Here is a 26410-nt window from a genome sequence, read left to right on the forward strand (position 1 = left end):
AGCACAAGTCATCTCCCCTCTCTTCCGCTTTCCTACTGAATTGCTGAACACTTATTTTGAGAGGATGGGAGACGAGGGGGACCGCAGGCTGTGGGCTCGCTTACCTTTCCCACGTGATAGGAGAGACTGCTATGCTGTATCTTGGTTGCAAGAACCTGTTCTAGATAGGGGGCAACAACAAAGGGTCCAGACTTTACAGAAGAGGACTGACTCCACCTAAATTTGATGACTTTTGAGGCCTTTCTAGTTGGTAGGGAGGGTTGTATCCATTCTTTCCCTCTGTCAGTGACAGCACAAACTGTCTGTATGTCAGTACAGCAATTTTAAGCAACGAGACAAAGTTTGGGTAGACAAGATTCATTTAACTTTTCGTTTCTTAACGTGTCACTAGGGTGTTCGTGATTCACTGCATGATCCCACAGCCTCTTAGGACTGTGCAGAGAGTATGTCCCACCCTGCCCACGTTAGTGTGCCAGGGCCCTGAGCGCGCTAATTGCCCTCGCTGGGCTCATGTGGGGCCCCCACCCATATACCCTCCGCCCCTTGGCGTGGGAGCTGCATTTAAGCTGAGGCCATTTGTTTTGGTCCTTGTTTGAGCTGCAGTGGGTGCACGGTGGACTTGGGCTTGTAGTTCTTCACATCCTGGCTGTGGACCTACTGTGTGACTGTGGACTTACCTGAGGATCTGGACCGTGGCTGTCCCTGGCCGGTGCCACCAGACCTGCCCTGCTCCTCTTATTTGGGTCCCGTGGGGCCGTGCCGCTTGTGGTGAGCTCTCTACCTGTGCCTGCCTTGCTGTCACTTTTGGCTTCTGGCTTGCTGTGGTGATGCACCCCTGTTTTTGCTGCTGCCTGATTTGCTCAAGTGTTTTGGTCCCTGAGCACTATAGAGGCTTTCAGCCTGTGCAGGACTTCGCCCATAGGACTTACCCTGTGGTTCAAGGCTGATCTCCAAACCCTGCAGGACCTTATGGCTACAGCGGGAGGTCACAGTGCTGCAGGTTTCTATAGCCCCTTCAGTGGGGTTTAGGAATGGGTACAAAGGTTTGGGCTTAAATGCAGCTCCTTAAATGCAATGAGTGGAAGCCCCAGATGCGGCTGGTCAGGGCGCTCGAAGCTTGTTGGTGTACTTTAGACCCTGACATCATGTTTGGCGGGATCTCCTGGCAGCCTTTAAATCCATGCGGGATGTAGCATGAGTAATGAAGCAAGCTGTAATTTTGCCCTCAATTAAGTCCCTCCTTCCTGTTTTCAAAGAGTGAATCCACAGGAGGTGGTATGGACAGTTTGTCGGTTCTTTATGAAACGTTGAAGGCCATAAGCTACAGGTGGGATTGACTTCCACTGGAATTATGGTAGCGCTAGAAGCAGGAAATTCTCATGGTGGTTCCTGTCTCTTAGGATGAACTCATGTTATCTGATTTATGTTGAGGGGAGTGTCGGTCTGCTTGTTTCCCAAGGACTGGATTAGGTTAAACCTCAAAGACCTGGGGACTTGCAGGAATATACCTTACCTCCCTGCAGAGCATATGTTCTCCACAGTGTGCCCCCAAGATACAACAGTGGCAGGATGACTAATTCTTATGTGTCAAAACAGGCAGAATCCCTGCCTGAGGCTGCCTTTGTTCCCAAAAACATGAGGCCTGGCCAAAGACTTGCTTGGAGTCTGCTGTGAACACATGACAAGAAGCCCCTGCCCCGGCTGCGGAGGGGTAGGGTGGGAGTGGAGATTGAGGGAGGTTCCTCAGGGAGGTTCCTCCGTCTCCTGACATTGATTACAGAGTAGCTGAACCATTTCCCTTCTCTTATGTGTTAGTTCCCAGGATCCCCATCTGCAGGTGTTACAGCAGGGTCAGCATCTGGCTCTTCCTCAGTAACATTTTTAATGGCACAAACAAAAAGTGTATCCAACAGCACTCCGGCCCTGCCTGTTATTCTGGGACAACCGCAGCTGGCTGTTCCCATGACCAAAGGCAAGAGAGATGGTTCCCAAAGCTCAGCCAGGAGACCGCCTGTTGCCATTACTCCTTCAACGTAGATAATGACAACTCAAATATCTGGGCACCTTTATGGAGGGTGAACAAGATGGAGGCTATTCCCCATGAAGCGAGATATAGATAGAGTCCAGCATAAGAGCAAAAGGACCCAGAGAGCTACTGGATCAGGGAACAGCCCTGTGGGCATTTTAAAGCCGAGAGGACCCGGCAGTGGCTGTTCCAGCACTTCTTCAAACCTGTGTCACCTCTTCCTGAGAAAGATACTTCATTAGAAGAGGATGTCTAGCAAGCCTGTCCAAGGAAGAGGGTCTAGCTGCAGAGTTGAGCTCCTCTAAGTTCCTCTTCACCCAAGGCTTTTTTCCCCTCCTCCTATACAACTTGCTTGCACGTGAATCTTGGTGCAACCTTACTTTGCTTGAAGTGCTGGCTGGATCTGTATGAAGCCATCCCAACTGAAGATTGGGGGGATGCTAGTAGTTTCAATAAAGAATATATTTAGACTATCTGTCTTTTATCTAGAAGTCTGTAACTTGCATATAAAAGTGAATTTATAGCATTGCCTTGGCCTAGTCTATCAGAGAGAACTTGTTGCACAGCGGGCAGGACCCAGAGCCTGCCTGCTGTCACCGGAGTGATTATTTCACCCAATTATTTCAAACTGAGTATTTTTGCTGGAGTGAGATCTTTTCTGCTTTTCTGTAACAAGGATTGGGCTACTAGAAATCTACAGTAGGAGAACAACTCATGACCAAGAGTCGACTGGTAGAGCTCTTCACCCCCAGTGGGAGCTGGAATGACACTCAGTTTGAGTCGATTTTCCTCTACCTAGAAAAATGTGTAAAAGGACACCGAGGAGCTTTGTGGGCAAAGCTTTGAAAACAACTCCTCCCTTACAGGTTTGAATGTGTCAGTGGAAAATATTTTTTTGGAGGTGACATGGGCCTCCTGTCTGTTGGTTGCCTTGAAAGCTCTGATAAATGTGAGAACTTAGTCACATGGAATACAGATATGTTTTATCTGAAAAAGGGTTTCTTACCAAGTGCTGTATAAATTCACCTTTGCTAGGCTGAGTTGAACTTCACATCAAACATGAAGCTGATTTTGATCTTCAGTGCCCTCTTCGGGGCTTCCTTGTGCCTGAAAACTTTTGTTGGGTGAGTTATGCTTTTGTGGAAGACTTTTCATTTAAGGCTGTATTTTCCAATTGTTGTTCTTCATGATCTTAACTTTACAAAATCTCCTTGGGATACATTCTTTGCTTTTTATGACTGACTTTTCTTGTTGCTTTGGTACTCCAGAGTTTGAAGGGACCCCTCTCTATTTTCGTTTGGGTTTTCTAAGGAGAAGGGTCTACCTGCAGAGTTGAACTCCTAAATTCATGTTCACCCAAGACTGTACCTAGAGAGCAGCCTCGAGCCTTGATCTGGAGCTGAACCTTGCAAAGCTCGAGTGTTCAGCTTGACAGATCTGGTCCGGCACAGAGCCGAGCTGTAAGACCAGAGCCTGGATTCAGATTGGAAAGGTCGCTAGCTTCCCTTTGTTTTTGAAGTTTCTCATTTCTCTTTAAATGCTTAATCCTATTCAGAGCCTTTGTAAACAATTCAAATCCTTATTTCCAACCATTATATTCTAAAGATTTATCTGTATGTTGCATTGCAAAATTACCTCCTTCCGATGTATTTCCTCACAGTCTTACTGACTCTGTAAGAACCTTAATAGAAGATGCTAAAAAACATAATAGATATTTCCTGAGATGTAGTAAGTGAGCACTAGATTCCAGTGAGTAAATCTGTGTACGAAGACATAAGGATTAAGAATAAGAAATAATACACATAGTTTACAGAATCACAGAATGACAGGGGTTGGAAGGGACCTCTGGAGATCATCTAGTCCAACCCCCCCGCCAGAGCAGGGTCACCTAGAGCAGGTTGCACAGGAATGCATCCAGGTGAGTTTTGAGTATCTCCAGAGAAGGAGACTCCACAGCCTCTCTGGGCAGCTTGTTCCAGTGCTCTGCCACCTTCAGACTAAAGAAGTTCCTCCTCATGTTTAGATGGAACTTCCTATGACCAAGTTTGTGCCTGTTACCTCTTGTCCTGTCACTGGGTACCACTGAAAAAAGACTGTCCCCATCCTCCTGGCACCCACCCCTGAAGTATTTATAAGCATTAATGAGATCCCACCTCAGTCTTCTCTTCTCCAGACTAAAACGACCCAAATCCCTCAGCCTTTCCTCATAAGAAAGATGTTCCAGTCCCCTAATCGTCTTTGTAGCCCTAAAACCTTAGGATTTGTAAAGCCAGGAGAAGCTATTTAGATCGTTTAATCTGGTCTCTGGCATAATGTAGACTGGATTCTCATGAATTCATTCCTCAGTCACATCCAGTAGCTGTGGTTAATGAGCCTTATCTCTTCACAGAAGAATCCAATCCAGAAATAAAGCTTATGGTGATGGAGAATCCAATAATAAGTTATAAATGTGGTAAAGTGCCTTCAGTGTTGATTTAACTTGGTTCATCAAAAGAATCTTACACCTCAGCTGGCCAGACTGAGAAACCCGGTCTTAACAAGTGTCTGTTCTCAGCAGCTGAGGCCACACTAGTAAATAAACACACACATCACTGAGCTCATGTGCCAAGTCCCCCGTTTACCCTGTCTTAAGATGTGTTTTCCAGTTCTGCAGTTATTTGCGTTGATTTGCTCTGAGTCATCTCCATTTTTCAGTACTGCCTGCAGCCGGTGCCAGCAGAGCAGCTGGGCCAGGTCCGGAGATGGAGCTCTGTGGACTTGTTCTGTCTCCAGCGGTGGCCAAATGCAGATGCCTGGGGAAGAGAAGGAAAACAAACACACCAAATGCTTTAACCACCAAATGCCATTTGCAAACGCAGTGTTAACAGCTCGGCTCATTTGCAGTAACCCCCAGGCTATACAGCTAAGGAGCATATAGGTTCTTTTGGCTATCCTGTTGATCCCCAGGCTGTACTTCCAATTGTTAATTCATTATGCCTTCCAGGTTTCCTTCGGAATCCCCCCTGGTTCTCCAGAATAGGATCTACTGTCCCCCAGCTGTTGCATTCCCTTGTTCATAGATCCTTTTGTCATTTCATAAAAGCATTGGGTGGAAGGGACCTCCAGAAGTCTTTAGTCCACCCTCCTGCTCAGTGCAGGGCATGGAGGCATGGAGTATTCCCCCTTGTTATCACCGTCTACCTACCGAGAAGAGTTTGTCATTTTTTTGTAACTCCCCTTCAAGTAGTTTTAGGCTGCAATTAGATGAGGCTGGGTTCATCAGCTTCTCCTCGTGGTACTGTGTGCTTGTACCTATTTTACCAAGCAGCCCAGAACATTCTGTATTTGAATGGGATATATATTTTTAATGATCTAAAAACCACTTAGATACTGTACGTTGTGATCACTGTATGTTGTACAATGCATAGTCTAAGTTAATTGCTGAGGTTACCTCTATAACCGGTGGAGTGAGGTACTTCCAGAAGGTGATTCATTGCACCTGGAATGGCGCAAGCCACCCTCTGATGGTATCAGCTTCTGACAACACAGGAAAGTTTGTCAACTGTCTTTACTAAACTGAAGAAAGGTGAAACAAATCCCATATTTTGTGTTCGGTTTGCTTTGTTGTATAATGCTCCCCAAACATTTGATCATTTGCGAACTCAACCAGAATATTTTTTTTCTGCAAGTTGTTGACAAAAAATAACTAATAGATGCAAGACCGACCCTTATAAGCAATTAAAAACTCATCCACTTGATGTCTTGTTTATGATGAAATCTTAAAAATTGCCATTTAACTACTTACTGATCTAGTGCACGTATAGCAGGCTGGCCCTGCAGGTTGTTGGTTGAACTCTTGGGTGACACTAAGGCAATTGCATTAAAGAAGTCTGTATCGGCTGGTAGCATGCAAGTAACTACCCGCCAAATTCATGATCTCAATAACAAGCGAGTTCAACCAAACCCTGTTTTGAGACTGTTTCTGAAGACTTACTGATTTATTGCAGGCACCAGGTTCTCCGAATCAAGACAAGAAATGAGGAGGAGGTTAAGAAGTTACAGCTTTTGGAATCGCTGGAACACCTTGAGGTATGTTATTACCACAGAGGCATTTTTTAATGTTTCACACTGGGGTAGGACTTACCAGGGTAGGACTTTGCATCGTGTTTGGAAGGTTCATACCCCACCGTGGCAGCTGCCATAAAAAAAATTACTGTCTCAATACTTTGCGTTTGATCTGCAAGTTCTAGTACCAGCCTGATATTGAGGAGTGCCTGCATTCATATTTTCTTCCTACTGGGTTTACAATCATATTTGAACTGATCTGCCCTTAATCTTAGTATCAAAAAGCTTGTCTTTAAAGTGGGGATGCTAATGTTTTTGTACTTGTCTCCCAGAAATGTGGGAGGAATTTATTAGTTAGTCTACACTGTATTGAAACAGGAAAACACACTATAAAAAACACACTATAAAATTCTAGGTTATTAGTGTTCTTATTGCCATTGGAGAGAATTTTTATTATCACTTTCTTTTAAAATATTGATTTGAATAGTATAGAAATGAAAACTTAGAAAAGCCCTACCAAAGGAGAAATAAAAGAAATAAAAACAATGGGTTTCGTATTACCTAATACTATAATACAGAGCTTTTCTTGAAACTATTTCTGGTAGACGGGAGAATAGTAAAATAATCATCATAGAAGACTAAAATTTCCTTTTGCTTATATGACTGAAGCTCTGAAGTCAGTGAAAATGCTGACTTTAGCCTCCTGCGGACCTTTGTTATATTTTTGTGAGTTTGTCACATTAATTGATACAAGGTTGTGGTGAGGCCAAGCTAAAGAATGGAGCGTGCTGTAAGCATGACGGAGGCACAATACTGCAGGAGTCGTTCTATTTGGGAGAAATCAGCATTTCTAAAGCTTTAAAAGAGCTGCTTGCAGAACGCTTTCCCCGAACCAGATCCATTTTCCTTTCTCTTTTCAGCTTGATTTCTGGATAAATCCCTCCTCCCCTGCCCTCCCTGTGGATGTGCGAATCCCCGCTAACAGTGTCCAGGCAGTCAAAGCCTTCCTGGAGTCCTATGGGATTGAGTACTCCATCCTGATCGAAGACCTGCAGGTAGTCAATGCACATATTTAGCTTTTGTATCCTTTGGAAACAAATAGAGATTCACAATCTGGCCTCGTTCATTAATTCATAGACTCTTCTATACTCTGCTTTCCATGAGGTCCTCCCCTTATTTTTGTAGTCTGTGGATTAATTTCTTAAAGACGATCTGTGGGTCACTGCTGCACTGGGAAGCTGTGGAGATCACTCTGCAGATGCTATCCAAGACCATGTTGAATAGTGACATCAATAAACTCATAGGTTCCATGGAGCTCTTCTGATAACCCCTGAGGAATTTTCTGTGGTCTTTTGGCCTCAGACATTTAGGAATCACAACACTAAAGTTACTCATAATTCAGTAAACTGTGTTAAGAGCAGTTCTGGATCACAATCCGAAAGCACTGTACACTACCGTGTGAGAGAAAAGTCACCCCCTTGGGCACTAATCTGGCATTTCTTCATGAAGCAGTAATCCCAAAATGGCACCTAAAATAGCATTAACTCAGCGGAAACACTGCCTTCCCCCCCCCAAGCTTTCCAATGCTATTCTTGTTCATCTTAACAAGCTTTTAAAAATTAATACTGACCATTTAAACACTCATATTCTTGCCCACTTTGCTACAGATACATTCAGCAGAAGCATCTGTTTCCTTCAACTTGTGGGTCTGGGGCTGGAGCCAGTATGCAGTGCCACCGTTTCGTTACTTGAGATAAACACTCGGTCAGAAGTTTGCAAATTAAACAGGCTTTTCTGAACATTTGAATGGCTTCTTTTAGGTTATTCTAGATAAAGAAAAGCAAGATATGGCCTACAGTCAAGAAAGGGAGCGCAGCAGCAACAAATTCAACTATGGAACTTACCACACTTTAGATTCTGTGAGTACCTCAGCTTTGGGGGAAGAAGATTCTTTTTTCTGTCCTTTTTTTCATGCTGTCTTTGATCAAACGTCCTACATGTCCTGGTTTTGGCTGGGATGGAGTTAATTTAAGAAAATTAACTCCCTTAAATTTCTTAAACAACACTATATTAAGATCTAAAATGTCTTTCTGGCTTCTTTTGGCACATGGTTGTGTTTTTAAATGGATTAATTTTGTGATCAACACAATAACCCAGTGCTTTCCCTGACAGGGTGTTGGAGCAGACAAGTGTTGATCGTAATTTTTCATAAACTCTTCTGCAGAGTTCTGTCAAAACCCTTCCTTCTGACCCTCAAAAGAGATTGAGAAATAAATGAATCTTGAAATAGGGAAATATAGGAAATATAGCCACCAACCAGAGCAGAGGTATTTTTACTACCAGAAGTTCTTAAAGAGGGTTTTGAACTTATTCGTGAAATAAGTAGATCTTGACAATATCGCAGTGCTTCCTTCTACTTTGTGATGTTAGGAACAGCACTGAATACACTGACATAAGGTGAGATGGGGCTTTGAAGAGGTCGTAGTATTGAAGGCAAATGGAAAGAAAAGTAGATTTCATCAGGTCCTACAGTTGTTCTGGGCATTACTATACACACATGTAACGTAAATGTCATCGTAACTTTTCATTTCAGATTTATGCAGAACTGGATCATCTTGCGTCTGAATATAGCAACATTGTCAGTAAGCTCCAGATCGGGGAATCCTATGAAAAGCGGCCTTTGTATGTGCTCAAGGTACAATATGTATCACAGAATGTGTGCCTACGTATGCGTATGCGCATACTAATATACAGATGCATTATAGATACAGCACAATTCAGTCCAAAGCATCCCAGTCTATATGGGATATTCTTGACTAAAAGGTGACAGTAAGAGTTTTAAACCTTTGTTTTATTTGACAGTTCAGCACTGGAGGAAGCAACCGTCCCGCAATCTGGATTGATGCTGGTATCCATTCCCGAGAGTGGGTTACCCAAGCGAGTGCGATATGGATGGCTAAAAAGGTCACTTGAGCAGTGATTGATTTTTCTTTTATCTTGGGAATGCCTCTGACTATTTGAAAGTATATCACACCTGTATGTGTTTAGCCAGCTCTGCTAACTCTCCTTCACCCCTCTTAAAACATAGCCAACTCCAAAGAGAATATGGCAGCTGCCTAGACAGAGAATTGAAAAATGCTGTGTATTGTTAGAACAGCTGGTAGACAAAGTGTAGTAGTCCAGGTGAAATCGTTGAGGACTGCAGCGCTGATAGTTATACAAATAACCGAGGACTTTGAGATTAGTTTGCTGCTTCGGTCTGCCGACACAGAGGAACACTGTGGGCAAAAAATTCCAGCTCTATGTAAATGAGTGTTTAAATTCTGCTGAAAATGACTAAGCTACCAGAGGAGTGCAGCACAGTTGTGTATTCCCAACCTGGCTAATCCATCTCAATCTTAGTGCCAGCCTTGGCCCATTCTCCGGGACAGGCAGGAAAAAATTTTATTGCCCTCTTCCATTAACTTCCTGTCTTCAGAAGAAAATAGTAAAACAGATTCATTGCTCTCTCCAAGCTCCAAGTCTAACGAGGAACAGTTATGGCTAGCAGATAATTGATGTCCTTGTTTCCCCACCCTGAAAGCCAGACTTGCCTCCATACTTAGCTGTGAGAGCGTAAGCAAGCGGGAAAGAAGTATGCTGATAATCATGGCATACCATATTGTCTCTGCTTAGATTGCCTCTGACTATGGGAAGGATCCATCCATCACCTCTCTGCTGAACAAAATGGACATTTTCCTGCTGACAGTCTCAAACCCTGATGGATATGTATTCACTCACACCACAGTGAGTAAGCATGCTGTGTGTCTAAGCTGATTTAGAATGCTGTCACACTCTTGCAAGCGAACAATAAATGCGAGGGAAGTAGGCTCTGAAAGTCCATTTCTTAATGCTGTAAGAAGGAGTTAAAAGAGTTGGGCAGCCAAAGATACTAATTACTTGTCTAACCCATCCTAATCCACTGTAAATTCACCAGCCCTTTGATTTTTGTCCATTGGCCCATCTCAGCAGTCAGCCCATCAGAAATAATCTTAGGCTTGTGCATGGGATCTCTTCCTGGTGAATGGCAACTATTTCTGGGTAGCAGTTTTCATGCAAGGACTGAGATTTGCTCCTTTTCAAAGCCATAATATGTGTGTTTGTTTTAGGATCGCATGTGGCGGAAGACCCGCTCCAAGATCCAAGGCAGTGTGTGTTTTGGAGTTGATCCAAACAGGAACTGGGATGCAGGTTTTGGAGGTAGGAATAAAGTTTCTGGATTCTGGCTGTCGCTGAGAAGAAAGTTCCCTTTCATGTTCCCGGATCCTGTTACACAGGACCAGCAATCGCCTTAATATAAGGGATTCAAAAAGAAAATGGTCAAATAGGGTGGTAGCTGTCTTTTGTAAAGATAATTTCATGTTGATTAATTGCCAGTGAGCACAAGATGAAGGCAGTAACGTGTATTATCTAGAAGTATGTCCCTTGAGTATTCACGCTCTGATGCTGCTGGTTGAGCATTTATCAGCACTTAAGACCTTTGGCTGAAGACCGGTTCTTAGGAAAGCCCCGCTTTGTGTTGGTCTGCTTTGACCTTTCACGAACGCCAGTTCTTACAGGTTTGCCTTTGTTCCCTCTTTGCACCAACAGGTCCTGGAGCTAGTAGTTATCCCTGTTCTGAATCTTACCGTGGTCCCAGTGCCAACTCAGAGGTGGAAGTTAAATCTGTTGTCAACTTTATTAAGAATCATGGAAACATCCGGGCCTTCCTCACCCTCCACAGTTACTCTCAGCTCCTGATGTATCCCTATGGCTATAAATGCACTGAACCGGCAGACTACGCTGAGCTGGTGAGACATAATGACTCAGCTTTAGCTTCCTCTGTTCTGTCCAGCTGGCTTTTTATACTTGAGTATTACAGTGAGATACCAGGATTAAAACAAGAGGCTAAACTCTGCCATCCGTAACAGTAACCATCTGTGAGAGTGAACAAAACCCCGGTGCAATGCAATGCCTTTAGAAGAGAAATCTTGGTCATATGCAAACACGTGTCATCCCCACCCATTCTCAGCCCTCTTTGCTCATCCATGTTTCCTTCCTTCTGCTTTAATGACAGCATCACAGCTGTAATAATATCTTTGAGGTGATATGATTTAAGTGGAAAGGACCCCTGCAGGTCTCTAGTCTAACCCTCTGCTGAAAGCAGGCAGGCTTTGGGGTTAGAGCTGATTTCAAGGTTGGACTGGGTTGTTTTAGGGCCTTGCCCAGCTGAGTTTTGATTCATTGTTTTGATGTGGTTTGATACTTCTAAAGACAAATTCCACAGCTTCTTCAAGCCCTTCCCAAAGTTTCCCCACTGTCATGAGGATTTTCTTTTTCCCTAATACCTAAGTGCAATTCCCCTTGTGGCAATTTGTTTGTTGCCACTCGTGCTTTTTCCCTACACCTCCAAGAAGAGCCTAGCTCCGTTTTCTCTACAACCACCTGTTGACCACTGACTATTGGAAGACCTCTGACTGCCTTGGGATTTTCTGGTATCTCTTGAACCTTCTCTTGACGAGACAGTCGGTGAGATGAAACACTGGATGATCAGATATAGAACCTGCTATGATTTAATTCACCTACAATGTCACCTCCCCAAAATACTGTGGAAACTGTGAGTGCTGTCACTAGAATGAGTGATTAAGAAATGGATTGATTTGGCACTAGTTTATTGCAGGGGGCGAAAGATTGGAGATTTTGTGAAAGACTGGAGATTTCCCTGAGTATGGTTCAGGTTGGCAAAATCTTAACATTTAGTCTCCATTAAGCGTGGCTACTTTCTGACTTGTCCATCTTCTCCTCTCCAGGATGCCTTGGGAAGAGCTGCCGCCAGTTCCATCCAGTCCCTGTACGGCACCACCTTTACAGTGGGGAGCATTTGCACTACTATCTGTGAGTATTTTGCTAGTCTGAGCTTTTATGGGCTGTCCCAGGGCAACAATCTCTGTCCCCCCCACAAGGTCTCTCCCTCTCGGAAGCAGTGATGCTTCTGCAGAGACATCCCACCAGTCAAACGTTGGAGTGTTCGCATAAAAACCTAATACTCGTCCCTTAGAAATATAAAAACTAGGACAGCAGAACTCAAATCGAGCCTCTGTTCACCCCTCTGGCTCTTCTCCCTTTCTCTTTCAGACCAAGCCAGTGGAGGCAGCATTGACTGGAGCTACGATTATGGCATCAAATACTCTTTCGCCTTTGAGCTGCGAGACACGGGTCGCTACGGTTTCCTCCTGCCAGCCAGCCAAATTATCCCAACTGCAGAGGAGACCTGGCTGGGTCTGAAAACAATCATGGAGCACGTGCGAGACAATCCGTATTAAAAGCCGGGGTGGGAATCAGCTGTCTGTAGCAGCAAGCTCATAAATCCTTTTCCCTTGGTGTGCTTGAGGCAGCTGTAATGATGCGGTACCTGGCTGAATAAAAACCCCGTGTGCATTCCTCCTACAGCAATATGTGTCTGCGTATAAAAGATGTTTCATGCTTGTCTCGTTCACTGCCTCTCTGCGTGCGTGGTAGACCCCTCAGAAGATTTAGGACTCGGTTGCGGTCCACCTCAATGAGACACAGTAAGACAGGAACACAGGAGACACAGGAAGAGTGACAAGAGGAGGATGGAAGATGTGACCACTTTTGTGGCTATAGAGATGTCAGAGTGACCTCTGGTGAGACAAAGAGAGCAAGCCTTTTCCCACCCAGCTAAAAAAGAAGTCAGCTGAGGGAATTGCGTCAGTGCAGAGGCTGAGGGGAGATTAAGAGCAGAAAGCTGTGTTGGGAAAGGAGGAGATGCTCGTCCCATAGCTCATGACTGCTGCAAACGGTCCTGCCTTCTGCCCTCTGCAGCTCCATCTCTATCAGTAAATGCGAAAGGTGTTTGCTCCGAGCAGCGCTAGCCCTTAGCAGTGTTCTGTACTTCTGCAAAACCCCCTCCTCGCAACCAGCCCTGTCACCAGTGCAGAAACTGGCTCCCAGCATGGTGAGGGTGGAAGTTTTCAAAAGTATTTCTGAAATTTGTGGATTGAAAGTGGTGTGAACTCTTCAGAGCCGCTGAAAGACTTGAATGATAAACTACATCATCTGGAAAGTTAATAGCTCCACTACTGCAGCGTAGCTACAGCTGGGGGGATTACGTGAGCCTGCCTTACACCCTGGTAGCGTCCAGTGGCTGTTTAGAGAGGACAGGGAAGAATTTCTTTGTGCACAACAGCTCTGTGTTGCTGCTCTTGTAAACCTGGGGGCTCTGAGGGAGCTCGTTTCTGGGGGCAGAACGGGCTGGTGCGGAGGGCCTGATGTTAAGCAGCGTAATCCAGCCTCTGAGACTGATTAAAGGAATTTAATTTCCTTTAATGAGCCTCAGGACGCTGCCAGGTCACTGACTGCTGGTGGGAGGGGTGGGTCTCCTGGCCTAATGTCCCCATATATTTGTCCTGCCCTTTTTCTCCCTCCCAGATTTGCCCACTGGGCACGGTTAGAGGGAGGACGGAGGTGCGAGGACGCCTCTCTCACCCAGCACAGCCAGCCCGTGGTCCCTCAAGAGCCAGCTTCCCTCCTTCTGTTGTTCAGCCTGCTAATTTCGTGTGGGATTAAGAGCAAACAGCTCAGGGCCGTGCATGGGAGCCACCAAAGGAACAGAGATTAGCAATCCTGGCTGCTGTTGCAGTGATTATCAAGTCTAACAGGTTTATCTCGATGTCCTGTGATCCCCCCAGCAGCCGGTGAGTTACTCACTCCTCCGTGAGCTTGGCGGGAGAGCAAACACCTGACACAGCGGGTGAAATGTTAGGTCAGACTCAAAGGACGCGAGGCTGTTGGCAGGGGAAGGAAGGTGAAGGTGCAGCTGAGGCATTGGGAAGCTCCACGTGGGTTTGGTTTTGGGTGGAGCCGTTTTGGAAAGCAAACCCAAGCACGGGGCGGCCAGTGCTCCCCGCACGTGTCCCCGTCCCCTCTGCTTACAGCCCCGTCCGGTGGCACCTGCTTCCCAAACTGACACGCCTTTCCAAAATCCCATCCTCCAGCTGGTGATAAAAAACACCCCCAGTAAAACCCCGCTGATGGGGAGGGCCCAGGGCACGTGGTTGGCTCCTGGATCCAGCTGACCTGCTGCCACCAGAGCGTGGACCTTGTGGCCAGTGGTGGTCAGGAGCTGCGGAGCCTGAGGAGCCTCAGCCGGGGTTGTAGACCTGTGACCTCACCCTGGCTTTGAAGCTCCATCCAACCATCCAGGTCTTGAGGCCACCTGGGGCCTCTTCTTGTAGGTGCGTGGCTTGATGACAACGGAGCAAGTCCGATGGAGGCCACCAAGAGGGACAGGAGGATGTGTCCCATGATGGGATGCTGAGCGAGATGGCCTGGTTTGGCCTGGAGATGAGGCAGCATTGGGGTGGGGGGACCTAACGGGGCCCTCCTGTCTTTACAAGGAGGTTGAGAAAATGGAGTCAAGCTCTTCACTACAAAGCATGATGGGAGAGGCAGTGGCATCAGCTGAAACGAGAGCCAGGCTGGACATAGGAAAACGCTTTTCCACCGGGAGGACAGTCCAGCAGTGGGACACATCACCCTGAGGGGCTGTGCAGCCTCCATCCTTGGAGGATTCCAAGACCCGACATGGAGGGACCTGGTCTGCCCCCAGAGCTGATCTTGCTTTGTCCAGAAGGTCGGGTACAGACCTCCTGTGGTCCCCTTCCCACCTCAACTACCCCATGATCCTGCCTCAACCAGGACGTCTGTGCTGGCACCACTGGCCAGGACCAGCTCACCAACATCACCGGTTCCACATTATGAAGTCGTAATGGACCTCTGACCGTGGCATCTTCCCCGTGGCACACCCTGCTGTTGGTGCAACCAGAAAGGTGACCTGGTTTTAATGGGAAAAAAACCCACGATTAGAAGATGTCTGCTAAAATACTGATTGAGATGATGTCTGCCGCTCTGGGAACCCGGCCCGGGAACCCGGAGCATCCTTGACAAGCACGGGCGGGAGCTTGGGGCCATCGTAGATAAGTGCACAACAAAGACACTGCTATAACTTGGGGAACAAAGACGCTGCTATAACCTGCGGAACAAAGAAACCACTGTAACAAACTGACCTCCTAAGACAGCAAAAGTCAGCAACGGCTGCTCCAGGAGCTGCTGTCCTGCGCCCACTCATGTATCTATACTAAAGACATTAAAATAACTCGCTTTCTACCCAAAACCGAGCCCCTCTTTCTCTCTCTCCAGGCACTACCCCCGGGTGAACGTCCCTGTGCGACCCCTCAGACCCTCACTGGGAACGCCTGGCTCTGGGCTCCGTGACACCCATCGTCTTTGAAGTGAGACTTCATCTATCGTCAACTGGCCCCACTCCTGGGAGCGGTTTGACGAACGGCACCGGTAACAATTTGAATGATATATTTTGATTTTTTAAATTGAACTATTTTGATTTTTTAAATATATAGAGGTGTGCATATAAGTAATTAATCATAAATATATATATATATGTTTATGTGCTTCCTTTTCTGCTAGTAATTTTGTAGTAACTTGTAATATACACTTGCTTTACTAATCATAATTATACTTGACTTACTAATAGTTATCGGTAATAAAGAAATTCATGGAAACAAAGCGCCGTGTCCTTGTCTACTCTGGGGCCCTACGACCCCACCGTTGCCACCGTCCCACGCCCATGGGTTGGGTGGTGACTGTGACCATGACACCTACTCGCACCAAGCTGGGTGCACGGGCACACGCCCTCCCCAGCAGGACCCGAGCACCCGGGGAAGACCTTATCAGATCCTCCCTAATTTGGCTGCTCTTTTATTGACTTTGCCAAATAAAGCAAACATTTGGGCTCCCAGGAGCAGTTCCTGGCTTATCTGTTTGTAGCTGCCGGCTCTGCGGGGACAGCAGATGTGGCCTTGGTGAGAAGGTCCACAAGTGCCCCCAGAGCACTATATAGGGGGACTGTATATGCTCTCAGGGGCTGAGGCTCATCCGCGTCCGCCCGCCATGAAGATCCTCCTGCTCTTCACCACCCTTGTGGCAGCCGCCTGCAGCGAGCAGCTTTTCGTGGGGTGAGTCCTGCCAAAAGCAGGGGTGGTGGGGCACCCTGGGTGGGGATGGGGACTGGGGTGAGAGATGCCCGGCCCTCTCTGCCCTCTTTTGGGGTCAACAAGGACAACATCCCAAAGGAGGGAAGTCCAGTAGCTCTTGCCACATGGACACTGGGAAAGATGTAGTTTCACTCCAGCTTTGGAGGGAGGTTTTGAGCACACAGCAGGTAGAAATTAGGGGACGCTAAATCCCAAGAGCATTACCCTGAGCTTTTCTGGGGGAAGGACTGACCCGAGATAGGGAAACCTTGCTGCTGGGGAAGGAGAGCGTTTCCTTCTCTGCTGGGGGTTGTACCCATCCTTTGGGGAGCCCAGCAGGGTTGGAGCAGAGGCTATGTTAGGAAATATCTAACATATAGATAGATATAGACAGAACATAACTATATGTTAGATATTTCCTAACATTTTGGGAGCTCTCGTGATCAAAGGAAGGATGGAGTCTGCCTCGGGCTTTCCGGCACTTGCTGTTTTTCTCATTGTAGCTGTTCTGAACCTGCATTTTTTGCTCTCGGCACCAAATCTCCAACAACTGATGCACTTTCCAACCCACTGAGCCAGTGTAGACCTTTCACAGCCTCCACCCAGTCCGTGATGGGACCACGTCAGCACTGGAGGCTCAGCTCCTTCCCCCACTCCTGTGATCCCTCCCGCATACGCTGATGGCTCTGCCTCCCTGCAGGGACCAGGTCCTCCGTGTCACGGCCAGCGACGAGGAGCAGATCACCCTGCTCAGGGTGCTGGGCGAGCAGGCAGAGCTGCAGGTGAGCTGCGATGGGACCCTGAGCATCCCCCAATGTTAAACAGACCCTGGTGACATCCAGGGCTCCCTCCTCCTTTTGGCCTCCCATCCAATTTTCATTCCCATTTGGATACATATAATTTATAGCTATATAAATATAATATTTAGCTTGGGGCGCCTTGAGCTCAGCCCTCCTGTTTCAGACAAAGCGGGAATGCCCTGGCCACTGCAGCATCGTCATACCTGGACTGAGTATTCTGGTCTAAAAAGTATTTACTTCTTTTTTTTTTTGGCTTCAATTACAACATGACTCTGCTCCCACTGCGTTTTCCCTGGTTGCTTTGGTGGGGGGTGAATCCTGGCAAACAATTGAAGCAGCGGGAGCAGCAGGAGAGATTTAGGTGGTGGGGAACAACATCTGCACCTCAAAGCTGATGTAAGGAGATACGTCTATTGAATTGAGGAGCAAAACCAGCACAAAGCAACCCCGGTGTCTCATCGTGTCAGTTCAAATCACAAAAACTTATCGTTCAAAGGGACATTTGCAGCCAACAAGTGACTTGGGCTGAAACGTGTTTCTGTAGAAGAGCCACTGAGTGAGGCAAAGGGACCCTGACCCACCCTGGTACCCATGCGTGTCCCAAAACTTGTCCAAAGACCTTTTTGAATCCTTCAATGGAAATTCTTATGAGACACCTTGTGGTGCTGGGGAGCTCAATGGATGAGCACCAGCATGGGATGGGGCTGAGCTCTCTCCTCTCTCCCACACCAGGTTGACTTCTGGCATGAGCCCACCAGCCCTGGCCACCCAGCTGACCTGCGGGTGCCCTTCCCCAGCCTCCAAGCTGTCAAAATCTTCCTGGAGTCCAATAGCATTTCCTACAGCATCATGATAGAGGACGTGCAGGTAAGGACTGTGGTGGGGAGTGGGACGAGCTCCTGCAGTTCAGTCCCACGAGAAGGTCCCAAAAGTTGGAAACCATCAGGACATGGAAGAAAACCCGACCCCCTGCTCCTTCCAGCCTGTTTGTTTGTTTGCTTTTTCCTCTCCTAAACAGGAATTATTGGATGAGGAAAAGAAAACCATGATGAAGTCGAGGAGGACAGAGAGAAGCACCAATACGTTCGATTTTGCCTCCTACCACACGATAGAGGAGGTACTTTGCTCTGCAGAGCATTTATTTCATCTTGCTGGGGTCATGCTTAGCCCGTGCAATGGTTGCATCCATGCGGTGACGTACCTTGTGGCAGTGAGACCCTCCCAGGACACGTCTTTCCTGCTTGGGCAGAGGTTTTAGCTGAGCCAGAAGACCGGGCATTCCTCCACGTGCAGAGTGGCCTCTCCTGGCACCTCCCCACCTGGCTGGAAGACACCTTCAACTTCATTTTGGGTGTCAAACCCTGTGCTTGGAGCCCAGTGGGTGGCTGATGGAGACTGTGATGGTGTTGGGGGATCTCAGACCTTTTTTTCCCCCACTTTTCATTCTGCTTTTGCAAAAGCCTTTGTGATGTGCACCTCCCTGCTTGCACAGAGGTCCAAGCACCTGGTCTTCTCCAGGGAAGCACCAGATCTTTTCCAGGGAGGCTCTGCATGTTGCATCTGGTGCTGGATACCCTAAAAACCAAAAGGAAAGCCAAGGTGAGCCTCATGACCCAGCAACTTCTCCTTTCAGATCTATGACTGGATGGACATGCTGGTGAACGATCATCCCAGCCTTGTTAGCAAGATCCAGATCGGGCAGAGCTACGAGAACAGACCCCTGTACGTGCTGAAGGTGGGTACTGGGGACAGCCTCACCTTGCCCAGCCCTGGGAGGGCGCGGGGCTGAAATCCCCCCTCTCCGTACAGTTCAGCACCGGGGGATCGAACCGGCCGGCCATCTGGCTGGACACCGGCATCCACTCACGGGAATGGATCACCCACGCCACCGGCGTCTGGACGGCCAACAAGGTGACCACATGGCCCGGGACATGGGACCCCAATTCTTACCCCAGCCCTTTTTTAACACCTCCCCGTGGTGCTGCTCGGTCACGTCCCTTGTCCCCGAGGGGCACTGAGGCAGCTCCTGCTCCCCTCCCCATGCAGATCGCTGAGGACTACGGCCAGGACCCCTCCATCACCGCCATCCTGGATAGCATGGACATCTTCTTTGAGATCGTCACCAACCCCGATGGCTTTGCCTTCACCCACAGCTCCGTGAGTGTGGGGACACTGTGGGGGTAACTTGTCCTGGCTCTTGGCTCTGGCAAACTTGACTGGCTGCGGTTTTTGGGTGGGGGGGGATGTCCCCATGTGGGATGGTGAGAGGGTGGAGGCGGTTTACTCCCATCCCTAGAGATGCTTGGGCAGCAGGGCGTCATCTTTCCCCCAAGGTCAGGGGGTTCACATCCCTGTGACGGTCTCATCCATAGAACCGCATGTGGCGCAAAACGAGATCCATCAACGCCGGCTCCCACTGCATTGGTGTGGACCCCAACCGAAACTGGGATGCGGGCTTTGGAGGTGAGGACCAGGCTGCCAAGTCCCCATGAGGGCCATCGCTCATGCCTTGAAGCATCAAAGCTTCCTGATAGAGGGGAGTAATGTGGGGGCTAGAAACGCTTCCCCGGGGCAGCCTCTCTGCATGGTGACTCTTCCACCGTGCCCCAGGCTCTGGATCCAGCAGCAACCCCTGCTCCGAGACCTACCATGGCCCTTACGCCCACTCCGAGGTGGAAGTGAAAGCCATCGTGGACTTCATCAGCGGCCACGGGAATGTGAAATCGGTCATCTCCATCCACAGCTACTCCCAGATGCTGCTTTTCCCCTATGGCTACAAGACAGCACCTGCACCCCACCACCAGGAACTGGTGAGATGGCCCCAAAAGGCAGATGTGGGGCTGCAAGCGCCAGCCTTGCTGGAAGAGTCAGGTTGGATCATCCCAGGACCCTCCCTGCTCCTCTCATTAGATGCAACCTGCATATTGAAGCCCATCACCTGGCTCTTGGAGGGAGGGCGATTGCAAGAGATACCTCCCATCCGTCAAAAACTAAGAGCGTTTTGGGGAAAAGCAAGAGCAGAGGGGGTGGGAAACAGTGCTGGGCTCTAGAACCCACTGCCCCAGGGTTTCTGCTGCCCCAAGGTCTTGGTCCACCAGGTCTCACCACTTTTGGGCTCTTCCTTGCAGAATGAACTGGCTAAAAAGGCAGTGAGTGACTTGACGGCTGTGTATGGGACAAAATACACCTACGGCAGCATCGCAGACACCATCTGTAAGTGTCCCTTAACTTTCCCCTTCCTGGTGGCATCGTGTCCACCACGAACGCTCAGCGTTGGGATCACGTCTTCTCTCCCTGTAGACAAGGCAGACGGCACCACTGTTGACTGGGCCTACGACAACGGGGTGAAATACTCTTTCACCTTCGAGCTGAGGGACACGGGGCGCTACGGCTTCCTCCTGCCCAGCACCCAGATCATCCCCACCGCTACCGAGACCTGGCCAGCACTGCTGGACATCATGGTCCACGTCCTGGAGCATCCGTACTGAACCCGGCACCTCCCACGGCATCCCCTCATCTCAATAAATAATCCTGGAGGCTCTTTATGGTTTAAAGCTGGCACCTTTATTTTCTCATGTTAGACTTCAAAAAAACAGTGAAAAAGGATTCCCAGCCCTGCAGGTGTTTATTCCCCCCTTGTGGCTTTGGCCCTTCCAGTCCCCATGCTTTGGGCTCAACAGCCCTGAAGGAGCTGGGAGGGGATGGGTGGTTTTTGGGCAACCAAACCCAAATTTGTGGGTTTTTGGGCAGCACTGCTCCATCATCCCTTCCCCAGGGGCTGGGAGGAGGGACACTGGGCACCCTCAGGGCCATCGCTGGGTGAGAAGTGCTATTTGCTATTTTATTTTTGCCACCTGAGATGACTGTCACCTGCTCTGACCTCTGCCCTGCGCCAAACTTTAAACCAATTTCCTCCGTGCCACGGCCACGGTTTAGGTATCCACCTCACCAAGTCCCCCACACCAAAATTCACATCTCGCACTTTCTCGACCCAATTTTGCCCTTTTCCTCCTTGCAGCTCCCAGCTGCAGCCGGTGCCGTGGGCGGTGGGATTTTGGCACCTCCCCGCCTCTCGCCCCGCCGGCGGCTGACTCACCGACGACGGCCCCAGCCGGTTCCCAGGACAGGTTTGGCCAGGGCCGGGAGCACCGCAGAGGGGGGACGGCAGGGCTGCGGTGCCCAACCTTGGCCGGTGCCAGCCGGAGCCTTCCCACGGCCCTGGGAAAGGGGACGGCTGGTGGGGAGGCCACCGTCCCGATGGGATTTAAGAGGCCCCGGGGTGCTGTTGGGGCACGGGACAGACTCTTTCGGCTGACGATGAGGGCCCTCCTGCTGCTGGCTGCCCTGGTGGCAGCAGCCGCCGGCACCGAGACTTTTGTTGGGTAGGGGGGTCCGGCCGGCGGGGGGTGGCTGCGATGGGGACGGTGGCACCGGTCGGGGCAGAAGGAGCTGGTTCAGCCCTGAGGGGGCACAGACACCTGCGGGAAGAGGCTCAGTGCAAATCTCGGGGCGGGGGGGGGAATGGGGATGGATGGGTGGGGGTTAAGCTGGACCCACGGGTGCTGGAGCTTGGCCCCGTGCCCCCCAGCACCCCCTGACCCCGCAGGCACCAGGTGCTGCGCATCGTCCCCACCAGCGATGAGGAGCTGCAGAAGGTGCAGGAGCTGGAGGACCTCGAGGAGCTGCAGGTATCGGGTGCAGTGGCAGGGGTGGTTTTTGGGGCCACCCCCCCACCCCCCCCCGTAGCCTGTGCCCCTTGCTTTGCACCCCCCAAACCATGCTGTAGAGCAGGGATGGGGCTGGTGAGGGCTGGATGTGGGATGATGGGGACCAGCTGGTGAAAAACAAGAGAGAAGCTCGTGCAGGGGGGGTGGCCCAAAGCCGGATCCAACCCCCTCGTCTCACTTTCTCCCCTTCCAGCTGGATTTCTGGCTGGCACCCCGTGGCCTCGGGTACCCGGTCGACGTCCGCGTGCCCTTCCCCAGCCTGCAGCCCCTCAAAGCCCACCTGGAGGCCAACGGCATCTCCTACTCCATCATGATCGAGGACGTGCAGGTCAGCGGTGGCGGAGGGGAGGCGGGTGACATGCGGGGTCTCAGCGCAGCAGGGGATGAGGTCTCATCCTGCCCCGTGTCTCTCAGGCGCTGGTGGACAACGAGCAGATGGAGATGCTTCGTGGCCGCAGCCAGCTGCCGCTTTCCACCAACACCTTCAACTATGACACCTACCACAGCCTAGATGAGGTGAGAAAGCACAAAATTTGGGGCATTTTTTTGGGGGGAAAAATCGCATCCTGGAAGTGCTCTCGCAAAGCCCTTTGCTCTATGTGCAGCAAGGGCAGGGGGTGAGCCAGGCGTGATCCCCCCATCCCTCTCCCCCAGATCTACACCTTCATGGACCTGATGGTGGCCGAAAACCCCAACCTGGTCAGCAAGCTCGAGATCGGCCGTTCGACAGAGAACCGCCCCCTCTACGTGCTCAAGGTGAGGATTTGGGGTTCGTGGGGTGACCGGAGGCGGGAGCAGGGCGAGGGGCAAAGCCAACCTCCCCCCATCTCTGCTCTTCCAGTTCAGCAAAGGGGGGACGAACCGCCCGGCCATTTGGATCGACACCGGCATCCACTCTCGTGAATGGGTGACACAGGCCAGCGGCGTTTGGTTTGCCAAGAAGGTATGGGCACCTCCCGGACACGTCTTACGTCCCCAAAGGGCCACAAGGTCCTGCAGCCACGGTGGATGCCAAGTGGCTGACCCCACGGAGAGGACGGTGCTCCAGCAGCCCCAGGGAGCCCCAAACCACCATCCTCTCTAGATTGCCTTGGATCACGAGAATGACGAAGGTCTGGCCTCCATCCTGGACAAGATGGACATCTTCCTGGAGATCGTCACCAACCCTGACGGCTTCGTATTCACCCAAACCCAGGTATTGCCCCAGCTTTCCTCTCCCCGGCTCCTATGGCCATGCTGGATGGGGCTGAGGAGCAGGACTGGGGTGCTGCACATGGAGGCCCCTGAAGGCTCAAGTCCTCCTTGTCTACATTTCCATGGGGTGGGAAGGGGACCACCATGACCCATTAGCCCCCCCAGATGACAGCCCCCTGTCCGCTCGAGGCCAGTGGAGCTCCGGCCCTGGACACCAGCTGAGATGGCTCTGCCCTTCCAGAACCGTATGTGGCGCAAGACCAGGTCCAGGCAGTCGGGCTCCGTTTGCATCGGCGTGGACCCCAACCGCAACTGGGATGCAGGTTTCGGAGGTCAGAGCTCTCCCACTCACAGCACAGCTGGGTTCTGCCCTCCAGGCGGAGGCTCTGAGGCCATTTCTGGCTCAGAAAGATTTACGGATGTCCCTTGAGGAAGGGATGGGATTTGCTCTCTGTGGCAGAGACGTGGGTTTTAGGCTCCCCAGGACTTTGATGTCCCCTAGTGACCAGCACGATGGGGACCAGAAATGAAAGCCATCATACAAACGTCTAGGAGGAGCTCCAAGAGCATTCCTCACTGGCCACCAAGCAGCTGTGGGGTGGGAAAAGCTCTTGGGCTTGGAAAGGGAAAAGGCCGTTTGCCCTTGCGACATTCTGAGCCACCCGACTGCCACCAAAGCCACCAAACACCCACAATGTGTTTTCACTTCTCCACAGGGCCCGGGGCCAGCAGAAACCCCTGCTCAGAGACATATCATGGACCCTACGCCAACTCGGAGCCTGAGGTGAAGGCCATCGTGGACTTTGTGAAGAACCACGGGAACATCAAGGCTTTCGTCTCCATCCACAGCTACTCCCAACTCCTGCTCTACCCCTACGGCTACACCAGCACCCCAGTGCCTGACCAGAAAGAGCTGGTAGGGCTGACACAGAGGTTTGAAGGGGGCTGGGATGATGTGAGGCTGCTCTCCTCCTCTGAAGAGGAGCAGCCTCCATCATGCATCGCAAAGGGGGTATTGGCAAACTGGGAAGAAGCCCTGGCTCCTTTGCCAGTCCCTGCGGACTCCCCCAGGCCAAGACTCTTGAGCTTTGGCATCTTTTTTGCCTGTGGCACAAGCAAATAACCTCTCCTGCAGGCTGTATCCTGCAGGCTTTTCCCTTCTTTGGCTCATCTTTCTCCCTTCTGTGTATTCCCAGCACCAGATTTCCGAGAAGGCGGTCACAGCTCTGTCTTCTCTGTACGGCACTAACTACAAGTACGGCAGCATCATCACCACCATCTGTAAGTAACGGGATAGCAGTGGTTCCCCCAAAATAAACCAAAATCATCACTCACACCTCGGCTTAGACAAAAGGTCCTATGAAACACTCGTTCGACGCAGAGCGACTGATGTTTTGCATCCCTCCCATTGTTTCCCTCCTCAGATCAAGCGAGCGGAGGAACCATTGACTGGACGTACAATCAGGGCATTAAGTACTCCTTCACCTTCGAGCTGCGGGACACGGGGCGCTACGGGTTCCTGCTCCCCGCAAAACAGATCGTCCCAACCGCCCAGGAGACGTGGCTGGGGCTGAAGGTCATCATGCTGCACGCGCGGGACCATCCCTACTAACCGGGATCGGGGGCTGAGTGATGGTTGACTTAGCTGGAGGGGGAAAAGAATGCAACAAATAAATGTAAAGAAGGATGAGAAATGCCTTTTGTTGTTTGATTTTTTTTTTTTTTAAATCACGTTGAAAAGCTTTTTTTGGAGACTGACTCAGCGCTCCTGCAGGTACACGTGGCAGCAGCCAACATAAACAACGAGTGCTGGGCCAGCGGCCCAAAAAGGGGATTAAAACCACATTAAAATAGTGGGAGTCAAAAGAAAGAGAAGTGCTTGTTTTCCCTCCGCTCTGGCAGAGGACGGAAGGGGAAGAGGTGCAGTCTGACACTTACTGGGCAAGCAGAGACCTTGGACACGGCCCTCCCAGGGGCTGGGGTGGCTCTGGGACGTGAGGCAATCGGGTTAGCGCAATTTATTCTGCGTATCTTTGTGGCTGAACACCAACTTGGAGCGCTGGTCGAAAGGTTCCTCCTCACCCGCTGCAGTCCCCTGGGGAGGGGGAGCCAAGCCCTGCCAACTCCCAGCTTCTGCAGGCGCTGCTCCACGCTCTCCATGAGCTGTCAAAGCTCAAACTGAAAAGAGGTACTCAGCCATTTGGTATAATTTACTTTTTATTAAATTAAACAATTAAAACTCCCAGACTATATAGAGTTTGACTCTATCCTCCAAACACCACCGAGTCAAGAGTCCAAAAACATACAAATCCATCAAGACAACAGGAAGTACATTCAGTTCTTCCTTTGATGCCCTGGATTTGGAGCATCTCAAACAGCTCGGATTAGTTTTGTCCATCTGATTCAGAAAGAGGTATTCATGCAGCCCAGAGCAGCCAGGGATTTTGGATCTGTCTCCCACAGCTGGAGAGCAAAATCAGGACTTTAAGCCAAAACAATGACCACTACTCTCATCTCCCTTTTCAGACAGATGCATTTTATACACTTCCAAGTGCTCACAGAGCTGAAAGATCTACTTGCACACCAGTGGGACCCTGCATGCTGTACCGGACCCTGCCTTTGAAGCACGTAATAAATGGCTCTCTTGGCTCTCACCTCTCCTGTGCACATTCAGCTAAATCAATCAGGTAGTATCATTTTTCAGGCAACCAGCCTAGGCAAGCTACCAACTGAATTATGCAGGAGATGCCGCTTCGTTCAGTGTTTGTATTTCACGACGACATAAAAATGGAGCTGCGGTACAAGAAGGAGCAGCGGACTCAGGACATCAAGATCAGACTATGCAGCTGCATGAGCCACGTTATATGTTCAAAGCTAAACGTGACATTTCCACGACGCTTCAGTACCAAACTCCTTTGAAATCTTTATTTAGCTTTTATTTATTTTATTAGGCCACCTAATAGCATTGCTAGTCAGTAACTAAAGCCCCAAAAGGTGAGTCAGCTTCCCAAGGCTGCGAGTGAAGAAGAGTGCGGACAAGAACCCTACAGCTCCTGTTTTAGGCTCAGACCATTTAAATAAACACTTTTCTCTCAAGAAGTGATGCTGCCGTTCCACAGAAAGCCAACCGGTCTGACCTAGGAGGACAAGCTACTTCATTCAAAATAAATACGCCTACAACTAAACCAACAAGAAGTCTTCCAGAAGCATGACTGAGGAGGAAGGTAAGAAAGCAGAGCAGTTAGTAAGACGGTGAGATGCATCCAGCTTCTTAAGGATGGGCTGAAATAAGATCTTTACTTTTTCATCTTCATACCTGACCAGACCAACTCTTACAGTACATACGTACACACACACTCCCTGTGGAAACCCAGGACACATGCGATCCTTAGCGGATGGGTTGGAAGGACAGTTTGTACAAATTAGAGCTGGTTTGTACATCTTAAAACATCCAAGGGCTTCTCTGGGAAACCGGGAGCTTTAAGTTACCTCCCTGCAATCAGATTTTTTTTTTTTACATATAAAATTATA

At 49.6% G+C, this 26410-nt stretch overlaps 3 protein-coding genes across 3 annotated transcripts; all 3 read left to right on the forward strand.

The window, feature by feature from the left end:
* Nucleotides 1–654: 654 nt before the first annotated feature.
* On the forward strand, nt 655–12411 carry LOC104255924 (carboxypeptidase A2). The gene is made up of 12 exons (XM_009810181.2): nt 655–768; nt 3062–3150; nt 6013–6094; nt 6991–7125; nt 7891–7989; nt 8664–8765; nt 8933–9034; nt 9746–9856; nt 10219–10309; nt 10700–10899; nt 11899–11983; nt 12224–12411. Exons 2-12 carry the CDS (start codon nt 3086–3088, stop codon nt 12409–12411), a joined length of 1260 nt encoding a protein of 419 aa, XP_009808483.2. The 5' UTR covers nt 655–768; nt 3062–3085.
* Nucleotides 12412–16036: 3625 nt separating this feature from the next.
* On the forward strand, nt 16037–20446 carry LOC104255925 (carboxypeptidase A1). Its single transcript, XM_059816889.1, has 11 exons — nt 16037–16140; nt 16859–16940; nt 17691–17825; nt 17977–18075; nt 18592–18693; nt 18768–18869; nt 19005–19115; nt 19331–19421; nt 19569–19768; nt 20087–20171; nt 20259–20446. Exons 1-11 carry the CDS (start codon nt 16037–16039, stop codon nt 20444–20446), a joined length of 1299 nt encoding a protein of 432 aa, XP_059672872.1.
* Nucleotides 20447–21215: 769 nt separating this feature from the next.
* Nucleotides 21216–24491, forward strand: LOC104253618 (carboxypeptidase A1-like). The gene is made up of 11 exons (XM_059816871.1): nt 21216–21340; nt 21565–21646; nt 21879–22013; nt 22100–22201; nt 22340–22441; nt 22527–22628; nt 22770–22880; nt 23121–23211; nt 23596–23795; nt 24076–24160; nt 24304–24491. Exons 1-11 carry the CDS (start codon nt 21216–21218, stop codon nt 24489–24491), a joined length of 1323 nt encoding a protein of 440 aa, XP_059672854.1.
* The last annotated feature ends 1919 nt before the right edge of the window (nt 24492–26410 follow it).

The sequence above is a fragment of the Gavia stellata genome, chromosome 4 (assembly GCF_030936135.1).
Source record: "Gavia stellata isolate bGavSte3 chromosome 4, bGavSte3.hap2, whole genome shotgun sequence".
In the NCBI taxonomy this organism is placed as follows: Eukaryota; Metazoa; Chordata; class Aves; order Gaviiformes; family Gaviidae; genus Gavia; species Gavia stellata.